General features: G+C 41.2%; 3 protein-coding genes across 3 annotated transcripts; 2 read left to right on the top strand and 1 right to left on the bottom strand.

Moving 5' to 3' along the window:
- Positions 1-738: 738 nt before the first annotated feature.
- Positions 739-6,206, top strand: drc9 (dynein regulatory complex subunit 9). Its single transcript, XM_079227632.1, has 10 exons — positions 739-805; positions 1,566-1,695; positions 2,953-2,987; positions 3,082-3,204; positions 3,395-3,479; positions 3,672-3,812; positions 4,114-4,188; positions 5,159-5,290; positions 5,372-5,461; positions 5,594-6,206. Exons 2-10 carry the CDS (start codon positions 1,567-1,569, stop codon positions 5,723-5,725), a joined length of 942 nt encoding a protein of 313 aa, XP_079083758.1. The 5' UTR covers positions 739-805; position 1,566; the 3' UTR covers positions 5,726-6,206.
- A 454-nt stretch (positions 6,207-6,660) lies between these two features.
- Positions 6,661-8,903, bottom strand: LOC306745215 (uncharacterized protein; the record flags this gene model as incomplete). Its single annotated transcript, XM_079227968.1, has 4 exons — positions 8,810-8,903; positions 8,160-8,313; positions 7,099-7,245; positions 6,661-6,911 (listed from the first exon to the last, which is right to left on the bottom strand). The coding sequence occupies exons 1-4, from the start codon at positions 8,870-8,872 to the stop codon at positions 6,661-6,663; spliced, it is 615 nt and encodes a 204-aa protein (XP_079084094.1). The 5' UTR covers positions 8,873-8,903.
- Positions 8,904-10,915: 2,012 nt separating this feature from the next.
- Positions 10,916-24,376, top strand: rnf144b (ring finger protein 144B). Its single transcript, XM_079227619.1, has 8 exons — positions 10,916-11,215; positions 13,808-14,064; positions 15,141-15,245; positions 16,359-16,419; positions 19,431-19,644; positions 21,205-21,334; positions 21,519-21,608; positions 23,378-24,376. Exons 2-8 carry the CDS (start codon positions 13,891-13,893, stop codon positions 23,552-23,554), a joined length of 951 nt encoding a protein of 316 aa, XP_079083745.1. The 5' UTR covers positions 10,916-11,215; positions 13,808-13,890; the 3' UTR covers positions 23,555-24,376.
- The last annotated feature ends 1,016 nt before the right edge of the window (positions 24,377-25,392 follow it).

Here is a 25,392-nt window from a genome sequence, read left to right as displayed (position 1 = left end):
AGAGTTACCTCCACCTGAGGGCCACAACGCCATCCTGACAGTGGTCGACAGCTTTAGCAAGCTGGCCCATTTATTTGTTTGCCCAAACTCCCGTCTGCTAAAGAGACGGCAGAACTCATCTCCCTGCACGTCTTCCGTCTGCATGGGATCCCGGTCGACGTAGTCTCCGACCGAGGTCCTCACTACAACTCCACCTTCTGCAATCCAGTGAAAGTTTGATATAGCCTTTTAAGGATCTGTTTTTATAACAGTTCAAATATTGGGAAATTATAAATATCATCATTTCATTTGAGCGGACTTGCCTTTAATTTTCTCAAAAACTGTACAGTAAAATATCATGAAAGTAGACATGGACATAGCAGGGGTCCTCATGAACAAGAATCCAAGACTAAATCTAATTTTAGCTAACCAATGAAGGACATGTTTGTATAACAGATTCAAGATTATGATTTGGTAATATTATAATGTTCAAACCTTTTTTCAATAAAAGAACAGTACAGTAGTGTAACCTCATATGTTATCATAATGTTATATATCATGTAATGTCTAAAATAATGTTGGACTTTTTTTTATCAAATTGGACAAATCATTGCTAAATATAGGTCTCCGTGCTTTTTGGGCTGCACAAGCCACCGTACCGAAACACCATCAATAAAGGTGCATCACATTTCAGCTCACTTGACCGCAGTAAAGAAAAGTGTGTTACGTGTAAACTGTTAAACTAGTTTACTTTGAAGGATACCGTATTATCCAGCCAGAGAGACTGTGGCAGAAAGAACTAAAGTAACGCGAAGTGACTGCTACAGTAAATATGATCTTTTCTCATGAAAGTTAGCTAGCTAGTAATGCGACCGTGAACCGTTGAGGAAGCGGATCAGAACGGTTAGCTTCACCGGTGTAACGGTTTAACAGGCGACCCTGTTAACTGGCGACTTTTCAGCCGAACGCGTCCGTTGTTGTCGTATTTACGACAGCCGTATCGAGAATGCCGCTTTATTTTTTTAATACAGTGTCAAACCCTCTCATATACATAATAATATATCATATACAAATTAAATAATCCGGCATTCATCAGGGCAGCTACGTGTTTTCTTTCTATTTTCAAACAGCTGTCTGTAACCACGACAACAACGGACGCGTTCGGATGAAAGTCGCCAGTTAACACGGTCGCTTATTGAACCGTAACACCGGACACCATTGTATCTCTTAGTTAAAAAGGCGCACACCGATAAGTGGAAGTGCGTGCCTTTTGAATTGTGTATTGTATCGTATTTGGGAAGATTTAGCATATTCATGAGCTATTGAAACATCAATAAAGGCCTAAAACACTAAAAAAACGAAAAAGTAAAGAAACGTATTTGAATTTTCATCATATTTCTCTTCTAAACAATTGAAAATTAACATGACCAAAGCTTTTGAGATTACAGAAATTAAATTTAACCTATTTTCCATCTTCTCAAACAGTTTTGTTTGCATAGAGCATTCAGTGTCCATGTTAACCATACATGTCTGTGTGAAACTCATTCCTCAAACGTTATTTAACAATGTTTTCTGTTTCTCCGGAGGATGTATTTATCCCGGATTCAGAGTCTGAGACAGGCAGCTGTACTGGAGGACTGTTCAGACCAACTGGACATACTGGGATTGACCCTGGCAGTGCAGATGGAGAAGGAGCAAGGCCCTGCCGCAGAGCAGGTGATTCACTGTGTTGGTCCCTGTTTGTGTTCACAGTCTAGATGAACATCTCTCAAACACAGGGTTCTTACGGTCATGGAAAACATGGAAAAGTCATGGAAATGTGTTATATTCATGTGTTCATGACGTTCATTTACGCTGAGTTTGAAATAATTAATATGCTTTTAAAAGAAAGACGCTCAAAATATAAGCAGGCATACATACAGGCATCTATAAAAATAATAATAATGCATTTAATTTATATAGTGCTTTTCTTAGTACTCAAAATCACTTTACACAACATTACAATGTCCTAAAATTATGCAATAAAACAAGTAGAATAATAAAACAGATAAAAATAAATAAAAACAATAAGAGCACACAGTCATACATTAAAAGCAGTTCTGAAGAAGTGGTTTGTGATTTGAATGTGGAGAGGACAGTGCAGTCTCGGATGAGTTTGGGGAGAGAGTTCCAGAAGGAGGGGGCCGCTATGAAGAAGGCTCTGTCACCCCATGTCCGATGCTTGGTCCTATGGGGGATGGATAGGAGGTTGGCATCAGAGGAGCGGAGCAGACGGGATAGAGTGTGGTGGTGGAGCAGGTCGGTGAGGTAGGAGGGGCCTGATTGAGGAGGGCTTTGTGAGTGAGAAGAAGGATTTTATATTGGATCTGTTGTGGGACGGGGAGCCAGTGGAGATTCTGGAGAACAGGGGTGATGTGATCACGGGAGCGGGTGTGGGTGAGCAGACGAGCAGCAGAGTTATGGATGTACTGGAGTTTATTGAGGATTTTGGATGTTGTGCCATAAAGAATGCTATTGCAGTAATCAATTTTGGAGGTGATGAAGGCGTTCTTGTGTTTATTCTTTTAATCAAACTATTGTCTCTCATTCATTTGTGTCATTTAAGGTTTACTGTATGCTTTGGGATTCTCATTGTTAGTTTAAATACTACATTTTCTTTACTTTTTCATGTGTACACCAAGATTTCACAAAATGTTTGGTCATGGAAATTTGGTTTAAAGTCATGGAAAAGTAATGGAAATCCATTGTTCAAAATGTGTATGAACCCTGCTAGATGAACATCTGTCAACAGCTGTCAGGTGCTTTGATCAGACGATGATGTGAATGCTTTTCAGGCTCGGTTATTCTCCATTTCGTGATCTTACTGGTCAAATGTAATGACTAAAACAGCTGTGTGTGTGTGTGTGTGTGTGTGTGTGTGTGTGTGTGTGTGTGTGTGTGTGTGTGTGTGTGTGTGTGTGTGTGTGTGTTTAGGAGAAAGCCAGATTGACGAAGCTGATGAGAGACTGGTGGGTACAGACAAAACAGCCAGAAAACACCATGTTGCTAATCTTTTCTTTTTTTTCTGACTCACTTTCTGTCTGTCTGTGTCTCTCTCGGCAGTCAGTGCGCCTCGCAGCAGGTGTTCAAGCTGCATTCGGAGCTGCAGGAAAAGCAGAGCATCACTTCTCTGCTGCAGGTGGTGGAGGAAGTGGAGCAGAGGAAGAAGGCTGAGGACATAAGAAGGTTCATCGGTGCATCCGTTTGGAAGCCATGTTATTACTCATCTAAATCATTAGTACGAGTCGTTTTGTAGACATGGCGTGGTTGAATTTTTGAGAGGAAATTAATGTTGTGAAAGAAAGAGCGGGAAAGGGGAGAAAGGAAAAAAGGAAGTCTTTGTAGTATCAGTAATATGAGCGTCTCTCTAACCCAGAGAGGCAAAGACGGAGCTGGAGCAAAGAATTCAAACTCTACAGAGGCAGAAAGCGGAGCTCCAACAAAAAAAAGAGACACTGGAGGTGAGAAAGTAGGATTCATTAAAAAACCATAAAGGTCTACATGAATGGCTGTTAGAGGTTAGAGAATCTTTTCATTTGATTCAAATAAAACAAATAAAACAAATATAAAATGTTTGTCTGTAAATTGGTGAATACCAATTGTGTCTAATTGTGTGTAAAGGTGTTTAATACCTACAATACTACTGCCCCCAGGACATGTCCCTTCTGAAATTAGACCTGAATTATCAGCTGAATGCGCAGTCATCAAGGATGGCCAACGTGGAGAAAAGCATGGCGCTGCAGGTGCTGAGGGACACCAGCCAGGCTGAGGGGCAGCTGGAGGACCAGCGGGAGGTGGGTCCAACACACTTGGTTACTCCCACCCAACACACTCGGCTACTCCCACCCAACAACACTTGGTTACTCCCACCCAACTAGCAACCAAGATCCCAAGACGGAGATGTTTTCAAATTGATCCTCCATCAGGGAGCAGACATGACCTCCGCCGTGTTCTCTCTGCCCTTTCCGCCCAACAGCGGAGAACACGTACCTCTCTTAGCATGCTGAGCAGTCTTCCTAAAAGAAATATCTTCATAATCTACACAGACTCAAGAGTTAAATGTTGTCCAAATCATGTCCTCGCCTTCTCTCTCAGCTGCTGCAGATCCAACTGATGGAGGAGAAGAAGGTTCACGTAAGGTCTGTGGAATTCCTTCAAAGTCATCAAGAGGTTGGTACTGCAACATCCCTATCAGCAACAGACTAATGTTATTACAATTATTGTCTAATTGCTGCTTTTGGAGGCTCATTAGCTGATCTGCGGTTTAAGGTTTAAACACCTAAATGCAAATGCTGTGTTCTCAGAAGTTGTGGTTTATACTGCACTTGTATACTTGTATACTGCATGCTGAGAATACAACATTTGCACTTAGGTGTTAAGTCTAAAACACAATTGCTGTGTCCTTTAGAAAATCCCCTCAATGTCAGAAGAAGTCACTGTACCTGCATGTTAAACTGCGAAAACTGTGAGAGTTTGGACTTGAGTGAAAGATAAAAGGAAAAGTACTTCCCTTTTACCCGTATTTGTAAACTTAAAAAGTCTCCCATCTGCCAACGAACTGAAGAGGTACATTCATAGCAATGACCTCATAGTTATTTATTACTGACAGTAATTAATGCACCAGCACAAATCTAGTACGGTTAATTTGTTTCAGAGCAATCAGTTTAATGAAGGACGAAACTCCATGCTGAACACCTTTCTTCATAATAACGCCAGAAATAAGATACGATAAAATAATCCTTTATTAGTCCCGCAGTGGGGAAATTGCAGGATTACAGCAGCCTTGCACACAATAGAGACACATAGTAGAACAATCAAGTAATATAAATAAAATAACAATAAACAGTAGTAAAAACAGTGAGAGAAGAATACAGTAGCAATTTTAAATTGAATCACAAACTGGCATTTAAGGGGTTAACATTTTGAAAATAAATGGTTGGTTAGTAGATTTTACTCTACTAACGTGCAAAATAATATTAACACAAAATGTGATGTCCGTTTTTAGGACGCAGACATTTTTGTCCTCCAAGAGAAAACTTTGTAACGGATGCACAAGAGGTCAAATTGGTTGCTGTTGGTGTTTTGTTGGTGTTTTGCACCTGAGCCATCGCATGCGGTGTCGTCATTAAAACTGTTTCAGGAGTTGCAGCAGCAGCTGCAGCAGTGGCAGCAGCGCACCAGGCAGATGCTGCAAGAGAAGGAGCAGCAGCTCAACAACGTGTGCTGCAAGAGAACAGTGACTTTGGACAGGCTGTCGGAGATGAGGAGGAAGGTGAGCGTCTCCCTAGGGCTGAAGGCGACGCACCACCTTCACTATTAGTTGAACATGAATAAGTTGCTGAGTTGTGTTCAGTTCAAGGAGATGGAGCAGGTGGTGATGGAGGAGCGGGAGGAGCAGAAGAGGCTGCGTCGAGAGCAGGCCGAGGCCAAAGCTGCCACCAAGGTAACAACACCTGATCAGAAGTTACTGGTGTGCCCTCAGATTAGTCGCTCTGGTTATGTAATGTACTGCAACATCCCTAGGACTAGGGTCCCTAATTCTGACCCTGGCCTGTGTGACCTTTTGACCCGGCAGCTGCAGGCATGGTGGAGAGGCTGCATGGTCCGCCGGGGCCTCGGCAGTTTTAAAAAAGCAGACGACAAGAAAGGCAAGAAGAAGAAGAAGAAGGAAGGAAAGAAGACAAAGGAAGGAAAGAAGGCAGTATAGAAGTATAAGAACTGAGTTTCCTCCAACAATCCTTTGAGACATAATAACATTCATTTATTGTATGAAAAATGTTTTTGGGCAAACAAGCAATCTTCAACAAAATAAAAATAAAAAAGGTATCTTATAAAATATTTCAGGAAAACAAGAAAAGTAGTACATTTTTTATATCATATATAAACATTTCAGCAGACACAATAGAAGCACCTTGATTCAAAGTCCTCTTATTCCATATTTTATGTACTATTTATGTACTACATTTTATTAATGCAAGAAATCAAAATGACTTCTGGCAAACAACACTACTAAGTAGTCTACTGTTAATGACCATGGGCCATACATTTAAACGCATGTTAACGGCTGCATCATGCCATGAGAAGGATTTCCGTCAGACTCACAGTACTTGAATACCAACAGACAATTTCAGACAGTCACAAGCAGATGAAAAAAAAAAATCCACATTCAGATTATACATGATTTTTGTAAATAATATTCAACTGTATTCTGACATTTTTGAACCAGTTAACAAGAAACAATCTACAGATCATTAATAAATATGAATTTAAATAATTGTCGCAAATTAGCAAAGCCATAATATCTTGTCTATAGCCAGTGGTTTCCACACCCGTAACAACAACATAACCGAGTCAAAGCAGAGCAGAGACTGAGAACAACAAAATAAAAGTTGTCTGGAGACTGAAAACTCTTTCTGAGTTCGAGTTATAGGCCTACCAAAGGGTGACAGTGTTGCTGGAGAGAGAGAGAGAGAGAGTGTGTGTGTGTGTGTGTGTGTGTGTGTGTGTGTGTGTGTGTGTGTGTGTGTGTGTGTGTGTGTGTGTGTGTGTGTGTGTGTGTGTGTGTGTGTGTGTGTGTGTGTGTGTGTGTGTGTGTGTGTGTGCGTCTGTGTGTGCGTGTGTCCTCTTCGTGGGGCCAGAGCTTCACACTTGCCATGCCTCTGTCTCAGTGGAGTGGGTCTGCTCAACGTGCATGTAGTTATTGTCTCCGATGAGGACACAGTTGAGACGGGAGTTGTGGATGTTGACGCTCGTACACTCGGCTGATGGAAGGGGAGGACAGAGAGGAGGAGGAGGAGGAGGAGGAGGAGGAGGAGGAGGAGGAGGAGGAGGAGGAGGAGGAGGAGGAGAATTATGTGCTGCCCCCTGCTGTCCACAGCTGCAGCTGCACCTTCCTGGATTTTGAAAACATGAACACATTTGTTGGTTTCCTCTCATGAGTGCAGTCTGAGTGCTGTGATATGTAAGAATGTGCAAATAAGACAAATACCATCGTATAGATTTCAGCTCAAAGTGCTTTCAATTCCAAGATGGTAAAATAATAATAACAGGACTATTAAAAGAGGTTTGGCTGTTACCCACCCTGCATTTGGAGCTCTGATTCCCTCATTAGAGGCTGACTCTCGGCCACAGCGGACGGGTAGGAGTCATTCCCGATGACGCAGTCGATCAAGGTGGAGTTGCTGATGTTCAAAATCAAAATGGTTGACGGCGGATTCTGGATTGCCACTGCTTTTACGAGTGGGAGGCGGAGAGAAAGGGGAAAAGGGAAGAGAATGTGAAAACGGGAAGTTGTTGTTCCAAAGTGATGTAACAGCAGAAATGCGTCACCACCACAAAGTTCCTTATGGTTCCTGAATACGTTGGAAAAAGCTTGCTTTGCATGAAAGTCAAAGCAAGGAAATTGTTCGGGTTTATATTTAGTAGTGTCTGAATAAAGTGAAAAGGACCTGCATGTTTCAGGAATTCTAAGGTCTATTTGTCACATGCACTAAAGAAATGTTGTAAAATGCTATGTGGTTTGCACCTAAAGCTGTTCTAAAAGGCTAGGGCATAATAAGAATAAGTATTTTAGCTTTAATTGTGAAAAAAAGAAGAATAACAACAAAAGATAAAACAAATAGCAGAGTTCATACACATTTTGATCAATGGATTTCCATGACTTTTCCATGACTTTATACCAAATTTCCATGACAAAACATTTTGTGAAATCTCGGTGTAAATATGAAAAAGGGAGAAAATGTAGTATTTAAACTAACAATGAGAATACAAAGCATACAGTAAACCTTAAATGACACAAATGAATGAAAGACAGTAGTTTGATGAAAAGAATAAACATTTATATAGATGCCTGCTTATATTTTGAGCGTCTGTCTTTTAAAAGCATTTTAATTATTTCAAACTCAGTGTAAATGAACATCATGAATACATGAATATAACACGTTTCCATGACTTTTCCCAAACTTTTGGGATTTAATTTTTTTCCAAAGACTTTTTCAGGCTTGGAAATAACCATTTTAAAATTACATGAATTTTCCAGGTTTTCCATGACCGTAAGATATGGTGAATAAATAAAGACCCTGAAGTTTTTATCATAAAAAGAAAACCTAAATAAAATAAATCACATGAAATGAAGAGCTTACCTTGTGTAGTTTCATTATCTGTAGTTTGATGAGAACACGTGACCGTCTCACACAGCAGAGCGGCTATGGGGCAGCAGAACAGCCGGCAGGCTCTGACGCTCTTCTGCGCCACCTGCATGACGCGCTGCAGGCTGGAGGATGTGCGACTCATCATCTAGACGAGAAAGTCAAACAGAAATCCCCCACTTAGCTTCTTGAAAACAATATCTCCCACCGCTGGCACCACCTGCTCTGTTTTTCTAGGTCACGTGCAGTTCCCCTTGCCTCTAAAACAAAAGCCATGTTTTTATTTTCTTCTCCGGACTGCAACCAACAATATAGGGAAATGGTATGCGGTCTACCGCTGGAGGCAAACGTTGTTTTTAAAAAAAATCAGAAATGTTTATTTGAGGCAAACATTCAACGTGTCTCCACTTCTGTTGCGCGCTCCTTTTTGGGGACTTTGCTCCAATGTAGCGCGAGGAATAGAAAAGCTGCCGCGAGTCGCATCACGTTGCAGGAAGTTGTCTATTATAAATATAATAATACATAATGATATTCAAATGACACAAAAAGAGTAAAACCTCTTTCCTACCACAAATGCAAATGTTCTACACCCATAGAACAAAGGGTCCTTACATATCCTTAAGTTATAAATAATACAATCTCACCTGATTGAACGGCTTTCTTTCACTTTTGTAAAGTTGTTGTCCTTTGTACTCGTCGCCCACCATTCGTGTTGTAGTCAAGTTACAGTATAACCTTTTCGGCGACTAACAACGACTGACATGCACATTTTCCATTTTCTTCGGAAAAGCCCGCACGCATGCGCACTTCACTCTGGGGTTTCCGTTTCTGCACGGCTATCTGCAGTGCTCGATGCAGCTTCACGTATTCACAGCGTGTGTGGGCTGAACAGTCCGAGCGGCAAGTGTCGTGTGCAATTTGTTTTGGACACTTTAAACTTGACATGATACACTTTATTAAGTTATACACGAGAAACAATAGTTGTTGTGCCGCTGCAGTTTGTCAGGAACTGACAAAACAGCAATACTTGGGTTCTCCCAATGTTTCTGTGCTGCTGGTGCCTTCACTGTCCCTCGTACAGCCCACGTTTAATTTCAAGTCTAGCAACATTGGGGACGTTAGGAACGCAGCACAACAAGATTGAAAGTACATGACATAAGATAACACACACCTGTTTTGCCCTGGAACATCAAGGAGAACATGATGCAACAGGAGTGAGCAGGGTGAGTTTGTAGCAGCAAGTAAACTGTCCACAAAGCCCACTTTAGAATAATAATTACATCTTTTAAAAAGCCAAATACTTGTTAGGAAATATGATATGGTCAAATTAAGCAACTGATAACAATATGGTGAGGAAAAAAAGGACTTAACTGTCTTTTTCAAATGTAAAAAGACAGAGCTGAAAATGTTCCTTTTCAAATGAGGAATACAATGAAACCAATTTACAATATGCTATATATTGGAAACAAATACAATCTGAGATCAATAAAGATTACCAGAAATGAGAAACAATATAATAGCACATGAATGAGGAATTGTAACATGTAATTAACCTTTGTTGCATGTCATCCTCCCACTCTTGCGAAATCTGCTGGGCTGTCCAATCAAAAGTGGCCAAGTGTGTAAATAGGAAGTCACTGTAACATGAGTAACATCACTTTCAGTTTAGTGTTAGAAAGTGATACATGTCTTTGTGTTATTGATATATATATATATATATATATATATATATATATATATATATATATATATATATATATATATATATATATACATTTATGCAATCAATGAATGAACGAATGAATGAGCTTTTTAGAATAATAGTATGCATGCAGTTTCTAAACAGTTACGTCATCAGCAAAACATTTTGTAATTTGAAGTATATTATGGTTTTCTTTCTGAGTTTATATTATTTTTAAACAGAAATTGTGTCTATCAGATATGTTGACCACATTTCATATTACCTCTTACATCCAGGGCTGTAACCAAGATTTTAGAAACACTGAGTTCATGAGACTTTTCAAAATGTAACAGGTTTTCCCGTTCATATTCAGATTTATTAATTCTGCACAATTATGTGGATTTTATAACCCATTATGAAAGTTTACGGCCTCCATACTGCCAGGAATGTCATTCTTATCAATAAGTCTTTATCTATGAGATACAATGTGATATAGGATTGACAATTTCATTCTACACCGGAAGTGTGCGAACAAAAATCAAGATGAAGAAGCAGTAACATGAATAAATTGTGAATTTAGCAGAGCTGAACTTTAAAGTGTGCCAACACAACAATGTTGTAACGACTCTATTAAGGCAAACATGTAGTTGTATCTGTTATCGGAGAAGCCAAAAGTATAGTGGAAAACAACAATAAATACAATTGTGAGTTACATAATTTAAACACAAGTAAAAGCTATAAACTTCTCCTTTATCATCCAATCAGTTGACTTTTTACTCATCTGATCGAACGTATTTTTCATTGATGTATTTTATATTTAGTTATGAATTTGACTGGTTTGATCACCAGTAGCTTTACTACAGTTTCCAGCAGCTACTGGTGCGACTTATATTTTCCCACTGCACCTGAAAGCATCACAAATACACTACTAGAATAACCAGCAGGAGCAGTCACGAGAGGAGCTCAGGGAGAGCAGGCACAGCTTCCTGGATGGAAACAAAACGCAGGAGCAGACTCACACACACACACACGCACACACACACACACACACACACACGCACAGACACACACGCACACACACACACACACACACACACACACACACAACAGATAGGAGCGAGCAGGAAGCTTAAACATGCTTTTAGTTTTTCATTAAGCCCGGTGTGCGTGCCCGCGCGCGTGTGTGTGTGAGAGAGCGAGAGAGAGAGAGAGAGACAGAGAGAGAGACAGAGAGAGAGAGAGAGAAGCGATCAGTATTGGGCGCTGACAGGAGAGGGTTAGCAGCAGACTACCAACACATGTGGCCGTGCCACAGTCAGAGCACTGCGGCTGTGGATCTGGACCTCCAGCCAGCGATCCAACAGCGAAGGTAAGTTCACCTCTTCCTCCTCCTCCTCCTCCTCCTCCTCCTCCTCCTCCTCGTCTCTCCTCTGCTCACACTGGCTTACTTTGTCTGCATCACTGACCGAAACCGAAAACGCTTACACCTGAGGAAATATTACACCGTGAATGCGTCAGAATGCAACCTTGAGAGAGGGAGATGTGTCCGATGTGGTCGGTTGGAATATATACTGTGTGACAGATGTGGATTCGCACGGTTACTTTTGTCATAAACAACACTATAACCTCAGAGGAATATATGGACGGGAAGCAAGGGACATTACTTTTGGGATATCTGACAGTCAACATTTACATCTCAAAGTGCGTCATTTTCTTTATATTACTGTGTTTTCACTTTACATGCTCTTGTTTTTGGCACAGTGTTATGATGCCAATATATTCTGCCACACACTCCCTACCCGAAGCACGCAGTCTGCCTTAAACACAGAGACGCCCTGTGTGAGCAGCAGCAGCAGCTTTCCTCCTCTTGGTGTCAACAATGATGCTTTGATTCCCCATCACCACTGGCTGGAGTCAATCTAGACCGAAGGGCCGATACTAATCCGAGATCCGATTCGTCTGTTTTTTTACTGAGATAAAAAAAAAAACACTTCCACCAGACTCAGTTTTTGACGAATGGTCACCCAGATAATCTCAAATAAATCCCTCTACACTTTGAAGTCACACTGTTGATGAACACAAACGGGTTCCCACGCAGGAGAGCTACACATGAGACCTGTCAGACAGGACAGGCTGACAGCAGTGTGGGAGGACTGCAGCTGGCAGGACGACACGCCGTGACTCTGCAGAAATAACCCGCTTCACGCACGCTCCACATATCAGTATCACGTGATGAAAAAGAGCACTCACTGAGAGATGTTGGACACTGCTGGTGCTGGTGGCTGTATTGATTTTGAGCTGCCCCAACATTTTTCTGTGTGTGTGTGTGTGTGTGTGTGTGTGTGTGTGTGTGTGTGTGTGTGTTTGTTTTTAACCCCACCGTTTCCGGTGTGACCCCTTTTCTGTTTCAACCACTGTTATCTATGGGATTAAATCGCAAATCCCAGATTATGGGATGATTATTTCTCACAATGTTTTGGGGAGTATGGTTCCCTTTAACACCAGATTAGGCCTTTATTACCCAAACTCTGTCATTATCATACTGTCTGATGTCACCTATCACACATTTACACGTGCATGCTGGTGTCTGCTGATTCACTAACAAATGGAAACAACTGAATTCAACTTTGAAACTTTTTTGTAAAAACTCTTTGCGCTCATTGGTCTTCTGTCTTCAGGAGGTAATTAACATGAACTAAAAGCAATTGTAATACTTATTTTAGTCTGTTTTTATCACATTTAAAAAGAAAAAGAAAGAAATAAAAAAAAATCTCAAGCTTGCTGGTTTTAACATTTTGGAATTTTGCTAATTGGCATTACTTCCTGTAAAATACTGTTGGTTTAAGGCACCAGTACCTGCAGACCTTTGCCACATCGTTCTTGTTGATAAGATGCAGATCTAGAATGGCAGCAGAATTGAGCAGTTGATCCTGGGTGATCTTCTCGGCAACTACACGCACACAATAGCCTCATTTTAATCTCGATCACCATGTATTTATCCATTAGGGTTTGGAAAAAAGATTCTGGATTCATTTAAACATCTTGCATGCACAGGATTTGTGCATAATGTCTGATGGACAAAAGGCGGGAGACCTATACATCTACACTTGATGCTGTAATCGAAAAGATTTAGTGTATATAGCATGTTTCTAAAAACAATCGGCAATCAATTCTTCCTGTCAGGATAAATGAGGAGCCGGTCCATGTAACAATAACAGTAAACACAGATCTTGGACTTCGGCTGTAAAAATGACATGATGAGTAATCAATAAGACTGCAGTAATTACACATAATTATGTTGAGCCTCGCGCTTTGAACAGTGACTAATACGTTTCTCAGGTAACGAGACGGTGACAACGCAAAGCCTCAGGGAAAGGTGAGGTCATCGCGGGTGGCGCAAGAGTTACAAAGAAGAGATGACAGGTCCACTGTTCGTGTGGCAACGAGGAAAAAGAGGGCCACGCATACACTGAAGAGACAAATACAGGGTTCTTACGGTCATGGAAAACCTGGAAAAGTCATGGAATTTTAAAATGGTTATTTCCAGGCCTGGAAAAGTCCTTGAAAAAAATAAAATCCCAAAAGTTTTGGAAAAGTCATGGAAATGTGTTTTATTCATGTGTTCATTTACGCTGAGTTTGAAATAATTAATATGCTTCTAAAAGAAAGACGCTCAAAATATAAGCAGGCATCTATATAAATGTTTATTCTTTTAATCAAACTATTCTCTCTCATTCATTTGTGTCATTTAAGGTTTACTGTATGCTTTGGAATTCTCATTGTTAGTTTAATACTACATTTTCTCACTTTTTCATGTTTACACCAAGATTTCACAAAATGTTTGGTCATGGAAGTCATGGAAAAGTCATGGAAATCCATTGGTCAAAATGTGTATGAACCCTGACATACACTGAAGAGACAAATAGATCAGTGCTGTTTTTTTTTGTTTATTCACTGTCAGGAACATGGAGGACGTAGCTGCTCTCCGACAGCAGCAGAAGGGCTAGGATCAGACCTCACCCCCCTCCCTTGCTTCGCCCTACCATGGCCAGCAGGAGTCCCACGCTGAGCCGGGAAAACCCGGGTTCAACACCCGGGACCCCCGGCGCCAGAACCCCCCAACCGGGGCCCGAGGCCTACTGCAAGCTGTGCCTCAGCCAGCAGCCGTCCGCCGCCACCAGGGAGCTGCAGGGCTGTGACTGTGTCTTCTGCACAGCGGTAAGAAAAGCCAAACACAGCTGGTGCTTTAGTTCCTGGAGACGGAGCAGCGGTGCCTCAAGGCTGTGTTTTGATCATATGCGTGCTCGTATCGCTCGTGCTTCTTACTTTTAAGATTTCACAAAATCATTTGAAATGGGATGCTCCCTTTTTTTTTATTCCAACGTTGCTTCCTGTTTTAATAACCTTTAAATAGGTCATGTAATGCCAAACTGGCACGTTGCAGCTTGAAGGGGTTTTCAGCACAGGGCTTGGCTTATTCCTCTCACATTCACTTTTATTTGGTCGAGTCCTTGGAAATTCTTGTGTTAACCAAAGCTGTTGGCAACTCACTGGATCTCACAAACATTTCCTGGGAATCTTTGCCAGTCTTGTGTTATAGTTAGAATACAGAGCTGTGTCGTTACCAACAGAAATCCAGATGTCTGCTGCCACGCAGAGCGAGTTTGCTATACAGTGGCAGGTAAGTTCTGTTCGAGGTAGCAAAGTTGTTTCTGTTGCACGAGGTCAGAGAGATAACAAACACACACACACACACACACACACACACACACACACACACACACACACACACTAGAGACGAAAGAGGAAAAGGGATACTGTAAACCTCGCTTATCAGTTTAACTCTGTTTTATCAACCTGAACACAGACTATTGCTTGTGTTTTTGTGTATTTGTGTTTTTTATTGTTATTCCAGCTCAGTATTTGGATGAACTGTACATCACACTTTATGAGAAAAGTACATGACATGCACAAGTTTGTGTGTACAAATGGGTCTCAATGACACGTTCCGTCTCTCTAGGATAGATTTGTAGGGAAAAGTCGGGACACGTAAATGTTTTTTAAATATTCCTCAAAACTGTCTGCCTTTGAGCAATGTTTACGTAGTTCCCCCACCCTTCCATATTTCATAGCTGAGGCAACATATGACTTTGATGAGACACGGCGATAGCGAACTCATGTTTGTGTGGTATGTTTGTACATCAGCTCATTTCCCCTCTGCTTTCTTTGCTTATTGGATTTGTCATGAGAGGATTGCCGTGTCACTAATTCTGCCGTGTTTTCTCCCTCTCCAGTGTTTGGAGCAGTATGTTCATCTGGCCATCATGGAGGGTGGGGGGGCACCCATCACCTGCCCAGATATGGCCTGCCTGAACACCGGAGTGCTACTGGACTCTGAGGTATGCCCTGCTTAAGCCCAACCACAGAGTGATAAAAACACGAAAAGAGTATTTAGAGGTTATAAAATACAAAATAAATTTATCACAGAAACACGCCCTGAACAACAACAAACTGTTTCATGTCTTTGGGGAAGATACATTTGAATTTCTTTCTAATAATTTGCTTCAATTTTTTTGTCCAGAATGCTGCAAGCAAACTTCTCAATAAATATAAAGTTGGATTTTCCCCCTCGTGTTGTTACAATTGTGTGGGCTGGATTACTAAGATTACGTGTTGTGAAAATGCAGTGGCCGAAGCCTTAATGACATTTCTGAGGGAATTCTTGTTCCAGTGTGAGGAGCAGAGAATGAGACAATGCGAGCAGTCAGACAGAAAGTGAAACTTAATGAGCTGTCACACACCGGAGATACCAACCAGTCAGGAAACATGTCACAGAAGAAGCTTAAACTGCTGATTCACTAGCAAATGGAAATTCTGCTCCTCAGTTCCTCATTTGTAATGTTTTGTCTGACTGCAACTGGATTCTATATGATAAAAACAACTCTTTAACTTGAGCTCATTGGTCTCCTGTCTGATTAGTAGTGGTTTGATTGTTGAAGTTGTATCCCCTGTTATCCAAAATAGGCATCTGTTAAACATGCAACCAGTATTACTGGGGGGAAATTACATGTTCTTCATTTTAGTCTCTTTTTTTGGCCAATTGACTGTAAGATAATGTTGGTTTGAACAACTATTTGCAAACCTTTGCAACATCTGTCTTGCTGACAAGATGCAGATGCCAACTTGCATATTTTACTGTGACAGTAGAATTGTTGCTTTGCAGCTTTTTTTTCCATTTACAAAATGTTGCATCAATGTTTTTTCTTTCAATGGCTATTCTCTTACTACTGAAGTGTTTTAAGAATAATGAAAAACAAATTGCAGTTGCGAGGTGACCAGTTGATCCTGGATGATCTTCTCGGCAACCACACAAAATAGCCTCATTTTAAACCCAATCATGTACATTCTTCCATTAGGGTTTGAAAAAGATTTTGGATTCTTCATGCACACAATTTATCCAAAGTCTCAAGAGTGACTACAACACGTCTCCTCTCTGTGCTGTGTGCTTGCAGATAGCTGGCTTGGCCCCAGACGACCAGGCGGAGCTGTACCAACGTCTGAAGTTCGAGCGAGGTAGGGATTGTTGCATTAGCATGCTGATGACCGGTGACAGCATTGGGCTATTTCAGGTCTCACTTTGCTGGTGTGCCATTACCTAAGCAGCACCGCAGAGTGCTGAGCTTCTCATATCTGGGATAACGTGGGGCCTCCTGCTCTTTTGTATCTCTTTTTCTCTTCTGCTGTGGTCCAGTTTTACCCCTGAGGTCATTGACACTGTGGCTTTAATATCTTCAGTTAAACCAAACATTACCAGCAGGGAATTCAATAACACATTCTGCAAGAGGTCCATGTTTCCATTCTTTTCAATTTGAAGCAATGATCGTTTCAGTGCTCATTAATTGTATGGCCTATATGTTGCCGTTTGCACCTTTTGTTGTGGAAATTATTGTGAAATGTGTCTGTCTTGCACTGGAGGCCTGGGAACAGGAAGGAACAAAAACAGTTCAAATTGGTTTCTGTTGACATTTACAAATTGCAAACGGAGGTATGCCTTCTTGCTATATTGTATTTTTTCCAGTAGCACAACATTGTTTACTCTGGCCATAAATCATGAGCCTCATAATGTTGAAAGTATAAAGAAGTGCAAAGTACAGTACAGTAAAGTGTTTTGCAGCAGTACCCAGTACCGTACCCTTCTGTAAGGATTCCCAATGAAAGTATGAGTTGATGATGGATCAGACCATGAAAGCTCCAGTTTTTTGTTATGGTTGTAAAACATGCCAGATGTATTGTGTGGAAGCATTCCTTCTGTCCCCGTAAGCTGCTTAGAGAGTTGTTTGCCTTCATAGATGACCCATTAAAATGACAACAATGAACTTATTAGATGTTTTTGGCCATGCTAGCCAGGGATGGCCAACCACTTTGGTCCAGACTTAAATATCTTTTTTGGTATTGGACATATTGCCATACTTTCATGTCCCTCTCAGGATAAATTGTAATAACTTTGGTTGGATACCCTGACTTTTTGTGGAGAACTGATGGTGACGTCATATGTGTAAAACTAATGACGTCACCATCAGCCTCTGTGCCTGTTTAGTACAAATGTGTCAGTATGCTAACATGCTAAATCAGGATGGTGAGCATGGTAAACATTGCCTGCTAAACATCAACATGTTAACATTCTTGCTGTGAGGATGCATGTTAGCGTTTAGCCGAAAACAATAACAGCTGCACCAACACTCTGGGGTCATTTTTAAATGTCTCTTTTTGAAGTCACTTGCATATGATACATACATACAAAAATTACAGAAGAATCTCAGCTATCTATAAAATGAGGCACCATTGTCCAAAAGCACAATGTAAAGAGAAAATATGACTAAAGCTGAAAAATTGAATCTTGATTTTGGAAATGTTTCATATTTGTTGTGAAACCATAACTTTACTCATGTGGTATATCGGTTTTGGTGATGGAAATTGGTTTACCAAAGGTCTTAGGTTCACAAAAGCAGTGGAATATATGAATAAAATGGTAGACACATGTAGATAAATGGCAAAAACCAAACGTATTATTATATGGTGGGGATGATGAGCTGTGGCTGGCTTTGAGGCCTGCTATGGTGATGTGTTGGCAGGCAGACGGACAGGGAGACTGCTGCAGCGATGCTGCATGTTGTCCTCTGGACCCTCGCAGCTCTGAATCCACTCTGTAAAATACATTAATACAAGTCAGTATGAGTTCACTGAAATAAAGTTAACGGTGATAGAGACAACAGTTGATTACCCACCGTTCATAGCTGTAGTCAGCTATCTCCGTTAGCTCTCGTTAGCTCGCGCCGTGTTAGCAGCACCTAACGTGACATAAACACTACTGTAGTAACGATTAACGGAGATCCAGCACTACTGGGCTTACTAAGTTCACTGTAAGAAAGTTAACGGTGATAGAGACAACAGTTGAGTATGCACCGTTCAGTCGTAGACACGTAAGAGACATCCAACACAGCACTATGTAGTGATGTGCTAACGCTAAGCTATCGTCAACAAACAAATGTTAGTTACGGTCTTACAAACACATAATGGAGGTCCAACATGACTAGTCGTACTAAGTTCACTGTAAGAAAGTTAACGGTGATAGGGGCAACTAAAACTAAAACACCTGCCTGGCCGCGTCGACGCGGGCCACGCCCCAATAGGGTTAAGTACAGCCACAGTCTGTAGCGCATGGCGACGGTTAGTTTTGTGATTTACTGTGTTTTGATGGTTGTTTTGTATTCTAAACTGTCACCTTACAGCAAGAGGGGCTGGGGTTCGGTTTGGGCGGTGGAGTTTGCACGTTCTGTGCAAACTCCACCGCCCAACCCGGGGTCGGAACCAACGGAACCCACGGAACCCACGGTGCCATGGGGAGCGTGGGTTCTCCGGCTTTATCCCCCAGTCCAAGGACATGCAGGTTAATTGGAGACTCTAAATGGCCCGTCGGTGTGAATGTGAGCGTGAATGGTTGTGTGTCATATGATAGATTGGCAGCAGTGGCTCATGGGTAGAGTGATTGTCTTGCGACCGCAAGGTTCACAGTTTGATTCCTGGTCTCCCCATAGTTTGCATGTTGACGTGTCCTTGAGCAAGACACTGAATCCCCTGGTGCTTAACAGCAGCCCACTGCTCCTACATTTCTATGGATGGGTTAAATGCAGAGACACATTTTTATGCATGTATTTTAAAATATGTAATATGACAAATGTAATTAAGTTCAGTCCACGCGCTTTTACTTCCCCCACGTCCCACAATGTGGTAACTGACTAGTCTATATGCTCAGAGTAGCCAGTGTTCTTTTGGGTGAATGTTTGGCTTTTCTGTTTTTAATTAATTTCAGTTGAAGGAGAACTTCTTCTTTCAGCACTAATTCTGTTTCTTCCAGATCAATAGTATTACTGTCTGTACTGATCGTACTGATAGTATTGCCAGCATGCCATTACTTTGGATTTAGAAAATAGAAAAACATGTGTTTATTTGTTTTTTAGCATCTACATCTGCTTGATATCTGCTTTAGAAATGCACAACCACATCCCGTCTTTGCTTTTCTGCAGGAGTGAAGTTGGACCCCAGTAAAGCCTGGTGCCCGGTGCTTGAATGCCAAGCAGTGTGCAGTGTGCAGCTGAGCACTGAGGGCCGTCCCAACGCCGTGCCCTGCCCAACCTGTCACACCGTCTTCTGCTCCGGGTGCAGAGCGCCCTGGCGGGACGGCCACACCTGCCCGGAGCGCCAGCCCATGATGGCGCCTTCGCCCTCTCGTGAAAGCCGGTCAGTGATCAAGCTGTTTGGTCAGTTGGACTTTGAAAATTATACGATGCTAAAAGCAGGATTATTTTCATTTCATCCTATTCAAATCCCATCCTTCCATCAAATGTGAAGTTATTGTGGCATGATATTTTCATTGACTGGATTATGACATGATGTGTAGTTCCTCATCTCTCAGCAGAGGCCTTGAGCTGAATATACAATAAACATGAATCCAGGATGCTATTGGTATTTCTCAGCAGTGCCCTCGGTGTAGTCCCCGTTGTACAGCATGCCGCTGAGCTGTGGCTCTGCCAGACTGACTGATGTCATTGGGGAGTCACTGATTTATATTGGAACTCTATTGTCACTGTGCCAAAGGGAGGAGGAGGCCACTCGGTTCACTCTATAGAAGGAGCCTGTGCACTGCAGTGAAGTGTCTGCAGTGTGCTGTGGAGGAGGGTGCAGGCATGAGGGGAATGAAGGGAGATCAACTTTAAGTTTGAACTTGAGAGCATGATCTGCAATTGCCTGCAGGTTTAGTACCAGGTCTATAGCCAGGGGTTTAGAAAAATATTTAAAAAATATATTTTTTTCAAGATTTTCTCATTTTGCCTTTTAATTGGATTAATTTGATCTCCCGACATAATGAACAAATTGTTGTTTCTAAGCCCACTCTACAGTAGCTTGATAATCATATTGGGGTTTTTTTCTCAATCCATCAGCAGACTGTAGATTATATATAAAAAGGTTATTTCTCATCACACACATACTTTTTGTTACAGTTCTTCTGATGCTGGCACAGGAACATTACATGAGCATTCCTAATCTCCCACTGACTGACTTGATAGCATTTCCATGATCCCTCTTTTCCCCTCAAATTGAAACCTGCTTTGATCAATGTTTTTATTTTAAAAAGGAAGAAAAAAGACTATGTATAATGTGAAAGGAGTCACTGGTGTTGCCAAGACCCTTGGAGAGTATCACCTGCAGTTCCACATGATCTCTATAAAGTTTTTGTAGCATCTAAGAGCTGATTGATTTTTGTTTTGACATCTTTTCTATTTTGGTTCAATCATGTATTCCAGCCACAACCACTGCAAAAATTGGGAAAGACAAAGTTAGCAACTAGCAGAGAAGTACCACCCTCAGCTAGTGGAGACCAAAGCAGTGCTAAAAGGAGAGTTAGTGTTACGTTCGTAATTCGTAATGGTCGTAAAGACTGCTAATGTTGCTTCTTCTTCTTCTTCTTCGACTGTGGCTCAGTGATTGAGCAGGTCGTCCTTCAATCAAAGGATCAGTGGTTCGGTCAGAGTTAGCTTTATGCTATTTGTTTAAATTATAGAATATAAACTACTCAGGTTGTTGAAACCCTCAAACACAACTTTAGGGGTTTTCAATGTATTGTATGCACAGAATACTCCCCTCATACATTTTTGAATCCCAAAAGAATGAACCCAGTTCAAAGTGAGCACTGACACTTCACTCTGCTGCTAAATAAAGAATGCACACACTGCCCGGAGGCCTTCGTGGCCTCATCCTCCACCATAACCCAGCTGACTGCATGTCTGTGTGCACCAACAGCGACTCTGACACGCCCATCAAGCAGTGCCCTATGTGCGGTATCTACATCGAGAGGAACCAGGGCTGTGCACAGATGCTGTGCAAGAGCTGCAAACACACCTTCTGCTGGTACTGTCTGCAGAATCTGGATGTGAGTCTCCCTTGTTACATGCACTGGATGAAAAGTATCTACACTACCTCGCCACCTGCTTTTTACAGCTAAGCTCAAAATCTCTCAGCTTCTGCACCACTATCATTAGTCTGTGTTTACATTTCCTTGGTGATTGCTGGATGGCAGATTTCTCACCTTCTCGTGTGTGTTTTTGTCATTGCAGGGGGACATCTTCCTGAGGCATTATGATAGGGGTCCGTGCAGAAACAAGCTGGGACACTCCAGGGCCTCGGTTATGTGGAACAGAACGCAGGTGAGGTCACTCACCAGACAGCAGACCAGATGTACAGTATTCATTTCAGGCTTGTGATGATGCTGTCATTGTCTGAATGGATTAGCCTGCATAGCCAATCATCCGCGTGTGGTCAATTATTGCGTGCATGGGTTTGATTTAGTAAAACTGTGGCATCACTCTACCGTGATTGGACGTAAAGATTTTGGACTCCATCCCAGCTGCACTGTTTTGCTGTCAAATCAATGAGTCACTGTCTCCGGTGAGGACGTTGAAGGAACCTACGCAGGACAGTAAAGCTTCCATGCTGGCACTTTTTTAATGGAAAATGTAAACAAAAGTTTAAATACGTGCACAACTCAACGCTCAACTTTTCCTTTAACGACCCATAAAGTCTTGTTAACTCAGTTTTAGTGCTTTGTTTTTTACGTCAGTGTGCCCAGATAGTCCTGTATCAGACATTAAACTGACTAATCCCAGCGCTAATCTAAAATGCCTGCCCTTTTATAACATTGTTCGTTCCACAAAATGATCGGCTGCCAAATCCACTTCATTTTCACTTCCACCATTTTCACTTCCACCACTCTGATGACAAATTTGGTTCCAGGTTATAGGTCGTATACGTTTTACAATCTGCTTGTCCTAACTTTCTTCTTAGCTGCCTGTAAATATTGCTGTGGGAAAAGTGCATTTACTGTGTACAGCATTTGTGTCGCACGTTTTTTTATTTTAAATGATGTGACCTGAATTTACTTTGGACAAAAGTATGTGGAAACCCGCACCAGGACGTAAATACACTGAAATCCCAAAGGTGTTGGATCAGTGCTTTGTTCAGGTCCACATCGGAAAACCATGTTTTTGTACACAGGGGCATTTTCATGTTGAAGGAGGAAAGGGCTCCATACTGTGACCACAATACTGGAAATACACTATTGTCGAAGGAATCACTGTATATTATGTAAGAAGCCCTTTACTTGAAGCTAAGGAGCATAGTCCAAATAATAAAATACATCCATTGACGAAGCGTACACAAAAGCATGTGGACAGGGGTGTCAAATGAAATGAATACTAATATCCTGTAATGAGTCTATGTGGCTCTGCTTTGATTCGAATGGTTCAAAATGATTACAGTAGATTACCCATAATCCCACCTGCACCCTTCATAAACAGTACATTGTTTGTGTCTGGTTTTTCCATCAATGTTTCATTTCCCCCATCTGACATTGGTTTAAAAAATAAGCTTCAGGTCCATATACTGGTGCTTTATTCGCGGCAGTATGTGGACCTGACGCCTCGCAATAACATAAAACACACATTATATACTTACGTGCCTGTTTTCTCAATAACAGTGACATTGTTTTTTTATTTGTTTTTAAGTTGTGTCTTTGTCCACCTGATGAATGGTAGTTCAATATTCCTTTAAGCCCTGTTTTGTTCGAAATATATTTGTCTCTTTAGCTGCTGTTAAGTGCTAACTTTGTCTCTTAACTGTTAAGCGCAGGACAGCTAGTGCACAGTGGCTTTATATTATTATTATTATTATTAAAACAGCCGCCTGCAGCTTGAAACAAGATGGATGAGAGTGGTTAGACTGAACCAAAACTGTAAAGTTGGAGGCTATAAAATCAAAGCAATGGACTGAAATATGCTAAAACTGAACTGAACTGTAAAGATAATTGATAATTCTTCTCAAAGAGCAACCCCTTTCACATCACACATAGTCACTCGATCCTTTGTTGACATAAATATTGATCGGTGCAGCTCAAGGATGTCGCTGTGTTGTCCTGCAGGTGGTGGGTATCCTGGTTGGGGTCAGCATCATCGTGCTGGTGACGTCTCCGCTTCTCTTGCTGGCCTCGCCATGCATCCTGTGCTGCGTCTGCAAACCCTGCAGCGGGAAGAAGAAGAAGAAGACGAAGAAGATCAAGATGACAAAGAAGGACCAGCCAGACTCCTACACGTCATAGCAGCTCCCCTTCTCATCAGCCAACCCAGGATCACCCCGCTGATCTGGAGAAGCCCAAGAAAGCCAGGAGAGAGCAAGCGCTGCATGGAGTACTTTTTCATGACTCGACAGACTGGAAGCCTCGCCAGTGGCTCAGAATGATTGTTGAGCTCAATAAGGACCTGCACCTCGGAACGAGCGCTGCTCAAAAGTCCCTTTTGATTTTCAAGAGTATTTACTTTATACGGTGGAAGTGTAAATATGGAGAATGAATGTAACTCACCCAGTTGTTTTCAGATGGACAGGCTGTGAGACAGGACAGGGCTTCTGTTATCTCTAACACACACGCACACGCACACGCACACACAGTTCAAAGTGCAACGCCACCCCCATGTGCCAAATGTCATGATGCCAAACCAGAAGTGTTAGGTGCTTAAGTGCCTCACTCTACAGTGCCTGGTTGTATTTGTTTTGCCTTCCATTCTATCTTTATCTTATGCAAAACATGTTTAGCATTACGAAAATGGACAGGGTTGTGGATCCCTTAAAACAATGCAAAGCATTCTTTGATAATGGGAGAAAGCAAACAGTTTCATGTGTGCACCGATAAGTGAAACATGATAGGGCTCCAATGGTGTGCAGAGAACTTTTCTTCAGCAAATGGTTGTTGTTTCCACCTGGCATACGTTCCAGACCAAAGGCTTCTAAAAGGTAATGTGTACTTTTCTAAAGTGTATTAATGTGTATTTATGGGTTAGGTGTGTATGGTATCCTGTTATCAGTACATTTCTGTTGATGTTTCTGCATCAGATATTTTATAAAAGCGACATTGTAATTGAAATAAACACACTGTATTGAACGAGCATAAGAGTGTTTGTGGGAGACATTGTCATTTCATGGCGCATTACTTCACTTTTGTCTTTGCACAGAGGTCATGTGAGGAGAGTACATGGGAGTTGATGTAGCAGGAGTGAAAATATATATTGATGTTCTCACTGTGGAGAACAAAGAGGCGTTGCCGTGGGGATGACAATGTAAAAGTCTTGAAGCCAACGAATGAAGCAATAGAGCAGACCTCAGGTCTCCTGGAAGTTTGCTCCGGCTACATGTGGTGCACAAAACCTGAAGGTGACTTTGATTTTGACCTGCACATTACAATCAATCATATATTCTTATATTATTATTGTAACTCCTGTCAAAATGTTGAAAGGACACATTTCCTGAAAATTCCAAATGGCAATTAGATAGTGAGTAAAAAAAAATGGAAACGTATATTAAAGATATTTCAGTTTTTCACAATTATTGTAAATATATAAATATTATATTATATTATTGTAATATATATAAATAATTTCGCATATGTATTTTGTATAATGAACATATGGCTAATTAAGGCTACACATAACACTGTATAGATGCGGACAGTTATGTATTAACAACAGTAAGTAGCCCACAGGGATACAGAAGTAAAATGGAATGTTAAGTAGTTTTTTGGCAAAATAATTGAAAACATAATTAATTCATTATCAAAGATATTCTATTACAGTACACAAAGGTAGGGGGGGGGGGGGGGGGGGGGGGGGGGGGAAGGTATGGAAAAGTAATATGTTTTTTCATTCGAAATGATATATTTTAGGATGTTTGTCAAACTCTGTGTGTGCAATTTTAAATCCCAACAACAACACTAATAATAAATAATGGAAATAATACTAATAGTGTGGTGGTTAAGAAAAAAATGGATTATATATATATATATATATATATATATATATATATATATATATATATATATATATATATATATATATATATATATATATATATATACATGTATAATTTGCATGGTCATCGACCAGAGTC

Source organism: Taurulus bubalis (genome assembly GCF_910589615.1).
Source record: "Taurulus bubalis genome assembly, chromosome: 12".
Lineage (NCBI taxonomy): Eukaryota > Metazoa > Chordata > Actinopteri > Perciformes > Cottidae > Taurulus > Taurulus bubalis.
This window is presented reverse-complemented; position numbering and strand designations above follow the sequence as displayed.

What these genes read in the sequence shown, in the direction of transcription:
- drc9 (XM_079227632.1), top strand. Translation starts at nt 1,567, where the DNA reads ATGTATTTATCCCGGATTCAGAGTCTGAGACAGGCAGCTGTACTGGAG. An exon ending in ACGAAGCTGATGAGAGACTG is followed by an intron (nt 2,988 to 3,081) that starts GTGGGTACAGAC and finishes CTCTCTCGGCAG; the next exon opens with TCAGTGCGCCTCGCAGCAGG. An exon ending in TGTCGGAGATGAGGAGGAAG is followed by an intron (nt 5,291 to 5,371) that starts GTGAGCGTCTCC and finishes AGTTGTGTTCAG; the next exon opens with TTCAAGGAGATGGAGCAGGT.
- rnf144b (XM_079227619.1), top strand. Translation starts at nt 13,891, where the DNA reads ATGGCCAGCAGGAGTCCCACGCTGAGCCGGGAAAACCCGGGTTCAACA. An exon ending in ACTGTCTGCAGAATCTGGAT is followed by an intron (nt 21,335 to 21,518) that starts GTGAGTCTCCCT and finishes TTGTCATTGCAG; the next exon opens with GGGGACATCTTCCTGAGGCA. An exon ending in TTATGTGGAACAGAACGCAG is followed by an intron (nt 21,609 to 23,377) that starts GTGAGGTCACTC and finishes GTTGTCCTGCAG; the next exon opens with GTGGTGGGTATCCTGGTTGG.